The sequence below is a fragment of the Crocuta crocuta genome, unplaced genomic scaffold (assembly GCF_008692635.1).
Source record: "Crocuta crocuta isolate KB4526 unplaced genomic scaffold, BGI_CrCroc_1.0 scaffold259, whole genome shotgun sequence".
In the NCBI taxonomy this organism is placed as follows: Eukaryota; Metazoa; Chordata; class Mammalia; order Carnivora; family Hyaenidae; genus Crocuta; species Crocuta crocuta.
In genome coordinates, this window is record NW_027536466.1 from 367,763 (window position 1) to 371,428 (window position 3,666).

Consider the following 3,666-nt stretch of genomic DNA (forward strand, 5'->3'; position numbering starts at 1 on the left):
CCGCGCCGCGGTGCCGGATGGGCTCTGCCCTTCCGGACCGCCCCGCCTGGCGCGACTCGGCCGCGCATGCGCCCCAGTGCCCATGCGCCACACCCGCAGTGACGCCTCTTCCGCCAAGTTGGAGGCTCCAGCTGGCGGCGCCTGCGCACTGTCACGTTACGGCGGAACTAATCCGGCGACGCCTGCGTTTAAACGCGTGCAGTGCCGGGGAAGAGAGAAGGGGAACTACGGAGTGCGTCACACCCGGAAGCAGCGAGCCGGAAGTGGGGTTGGACAGGTTCTCCCCAGGGGTGGGGAAGCGGAGGCCCAGGAGGAGGGGGAAAAAAAGAAGGTGGAGGATCCTGGCTGCCACTCTGAGTCCGACCCCGATTCGCTTAGAGCTCAGAGACACAGAGAAAGGGAAGGGCGTGTCGTCCCCCTTCCTGCCCTCCTCCCTGTCCTCAGCCTTAGCCATGGCCGAGGCAGGGGCCGGGCTGAGTGAGACCGTCACTGAGACAACGGTTACCGTGACAACTGAGCCCGTGAGAAAGGCGGGGGAGGGGGGGCGGTGATACGGGGAGGGAGGGGATAGGGCTGTGGGCAGAGTGGGGTCGGATACCTGGGCCGGGACAGTCGCCAGGCACTGGGGCTTTGGTCAGTGGCAGAGATGCTGCAGGAGGGTGGGCAGGACACACGTGACGGAGAGTTAGAGTCGGGGCGCAGGTGCTGCTGCGCGCGGGGCTGGAGACCCCGGGACCGGAGCCCCGGGTGCCGGGGGCGGCGGGGAACGAAGGGCTTGGTGAGAGGGCTCGGCTGTAGGCAGGCTGGCCGCCAGCTCATCTGTCAGCACGTGTTTGTGCAAGGGGTGGGCGTGAAGGGAGGTGCAGGAGACGCGGGAACGAGAAAGAGATGGAAGATTGTTGAGAAATAGAGACACAAGTAGCATGCTTGCAAGAACAGGTTGAGTTGCTTTCAGAAGGAGAAGGTGTACTGGGCGTCATTACCCCTGGGTTATGGGGGGACGCCTGGGTGCGATAGGATAGGTAGGTAAGAAGGAAGCGCCGGGCTTGAGGATGAGAGGGGCAAGGAGTGGTGCTTTCTCTAGTGGGGATCAAGGAGTAGGTACTGGGGACTGAGGAAATCATGTTCAGGTACTAACAGCACCAGGAGGACTTGGGGAGGAAGATGGAGAAACAGCGAGGATTTGTTTTCCCTTGAAGACGGGCTGGGACCTCCCCTAGGTTAGGGACTGTGTCTTCCCTGTGTCCTAGCCGTTGTCACAATCCCAGGGGAGCTCGCTGAGGTCCAGACACCTGCTTCAGTTGCCCTTTCCCAGCGCTTGACTTCTCTATGGCTCTGTCTAGGGCACTGACTGAACTGGGTCCCCCCGGGAGGCAGCTGGGCAGGTCAGGAGGAGGGGGCTAGCCGGGTCTGCCTGTCCTTAACCTTCCAGGAGAACCGGAGCCTGACCATCAAACTACGGAAGCGGAAGCCAGAGAAGAAGGTAGAATGGACGAGTGACACTGTGGACAATGAGCACATGGGGCGCCGCTCATCAAAGTGTGAGTGGTTCCATCTGCATCTGCTCACACCTGCCCACATCTGCCCACAGGCCTATCTGCTGCCTTTTCACACCTGCTCACACCTACCCACAGGCCTGTCTGCCACGTGCTTGTGTCTGCTCACACCTGCCCAGGGACCTGTCACTGCCACCTTCTCACACCTGCTCACACCTCCCCACAGGCCTGTTGCCTTCTCACACCTGTTCACACCTGCCCAGGGACCTGTCACTGCCTCGGTGATTCTGGGCATCAGGGACACGAGGCTAAGACTGGAGGGAGAAGGAGAGAGGGGCTTGTCCTGGGACAGGCCAGGGCCTGAAGGCAGTGGGTATCAGTGGGGAGAAGTAGGGCTTTGGACGCTGGCCAACAGGAGGAGGGTTTGGGGGCCTGAGTCCCTGGGGGGTTGGGCCTGGGGAAGTTGGTCCTGCACAGGGGAAGCAAGTTATTACTGAGATCTGGTGGGTGAGGAATTGACTGTATCTTAACCTTTGCTCCTTTTTTACTGGGCTCCTCCCTCCAAATCCAGGCTGCTGTATTTATGAGAAACCTCGGGCCTTTGGCGAGAGTTCCACCGAGAGTGATGAGGAGGAAGAGGAGGGCTGTGGTCATACACACTGTGTACGGGGCCACCGCAAGGGACGGCGTCGTGCAACCCCAGGACCGAGCCCCAGCACCCCTCCCCAGCCTCCTGACCCCTCCCAACCCCCTCCAGGGCCAATGCAGCACTAAATTCCTCTCTGCCCCACCATTCCTGTGTTTGTCTGGCCCTGAATGTATTCATGTGGCTACTTGGGGACTAAACCCATGGTTTGACCCTTTCTCCAGCCCCCTCCTGCCGTCTCCTCTGCCTGACAGAGGGAAGAGGAGAGGAAGGTAGACAGAGATCCTGGAATTCTGACTTGCTGCTATTCCAGAACCCAGGCTTCCGGGTTCTCCCAGCCCTCATTCTTCCTTTCAGTCCTCATCCTCTGCTCTCCTGGGATCCAGGCATCTTGGTCCCAGTCTCTTCCCCTCGTTCTCACTGCCAAACTGCCTGTCCTGGGATCCAGTCTCTTGGCCCCTTGCATTCTCTAGTTCAGTCCAAAACACTTAAATTGGGTTTTCAGCAGTCCCAGCCTTCACTGCCAGGGCCCCAGTCAGATTCTGGGCAATCTTGCCCCAGCTACGTGTGTTAATCCTGGCTTAGAGTTCTTCCAGTAATGTATTTATGTAAGCCTCTCGGATGTGTGGGCCCCCAGCCCTATACCCTCATGCCCTCCAGAGGGGCTGGGGGAGAGAGAGGTCTTTGCTTTCTCACCTTTCATGGAAAATGGAAAAGGAAATAGTGATGGCCTCTCCTCACCCTTCTCACATGACACAGGATGTGACAAAGCTGGCTTGGAGACTGGTGACTTAGAGCCAGCCTTCTCCGACTTCTGGCTTCAGAGACAGATCCAGCTTAGTCCCAGGGGCCTGGGTCCCTGGGAGAGGAAGGAAAAGGGAGGGGCAAAGAGAAGGGGATACGTCCCTTTCACTACACTCTTGCCCCTTCCTTCCTAGGCTTCGAGGTCTCTGCCAGCCCGGATGCCCAGCTTTCAGCCCTCCCCACTCCTTACTGGGATCTTGAGATCATTTCCTAGGCTTCTTGCCATGCACAGTTGCAGAGATGAGTCAAATCATACCACCACTGAAATCTCATTTATTGCCACAGTAGCATAAAATAAATAACCCAACGTCACAAAACGTGTTAAATACGGGCCCATTTATACACATGGGGAAAGATGTGAAGCTATGTACAGGGATGAGTTTGGGGTGGCTGGGCCATCCCCAGGCTAAAGAGAGGGAGGTAGCACCGTGTGTGTGTGTGTGTGTGTGTGTGTGTGTGTGTAGGGGAGAGTCAAGAAGGTTACTAATGGGAAAAGGCTGTGAGCAGAGAAAGCGGTCACCATGGAGTACACTTGGCCTGCCCCCTTCCCAAAACGGTATTGAGCCCCATGGAGGGCCCTTAGAGCCAGGCCAGAGCGCGGTGAAGAAACCCCAGATTGGATAGGGCTGGGAAGCTGGAGCCGTGGCCTGAGGAGGCGGCCATGGGCCCTCTGAGACCAGCAGAGGCAGGAGTGGGAAGGGAAGGCTTGACTGGAGGAGC

The 3,666-nt window shown here is 58.5% G+C and overlaps 1 protein-coding gene across 1 annotated transcript; it reads left to right on the plus strand.

The window, feature by feature from the left end:
• The first annotated feature begins 283 nt into the window (after nt 1–283).
• On the plus strand, nt 284–3,272 carry PPP1R11 (protein phosphatase 1 regulatory inhibitor subunit 11). Its single transcript, XM_077748945.1, has 3 exons — nt 284–521; nt 1,433–1,541; nt 2,068–3,272. The coding sequence occupies exons 1-3, from the start codon at nt 453–455 to the stop codon at nt 2,268–2,270; spliced, it is 381 nt and encodes a 126-aa protein (XP_077605071.1). The 5' UTR covers nt 284–452; the 3' UTR covers nt 2,271–3,272.
• Nucleotides 3,273–3,666: the final 394 nt, after the last annotated feature.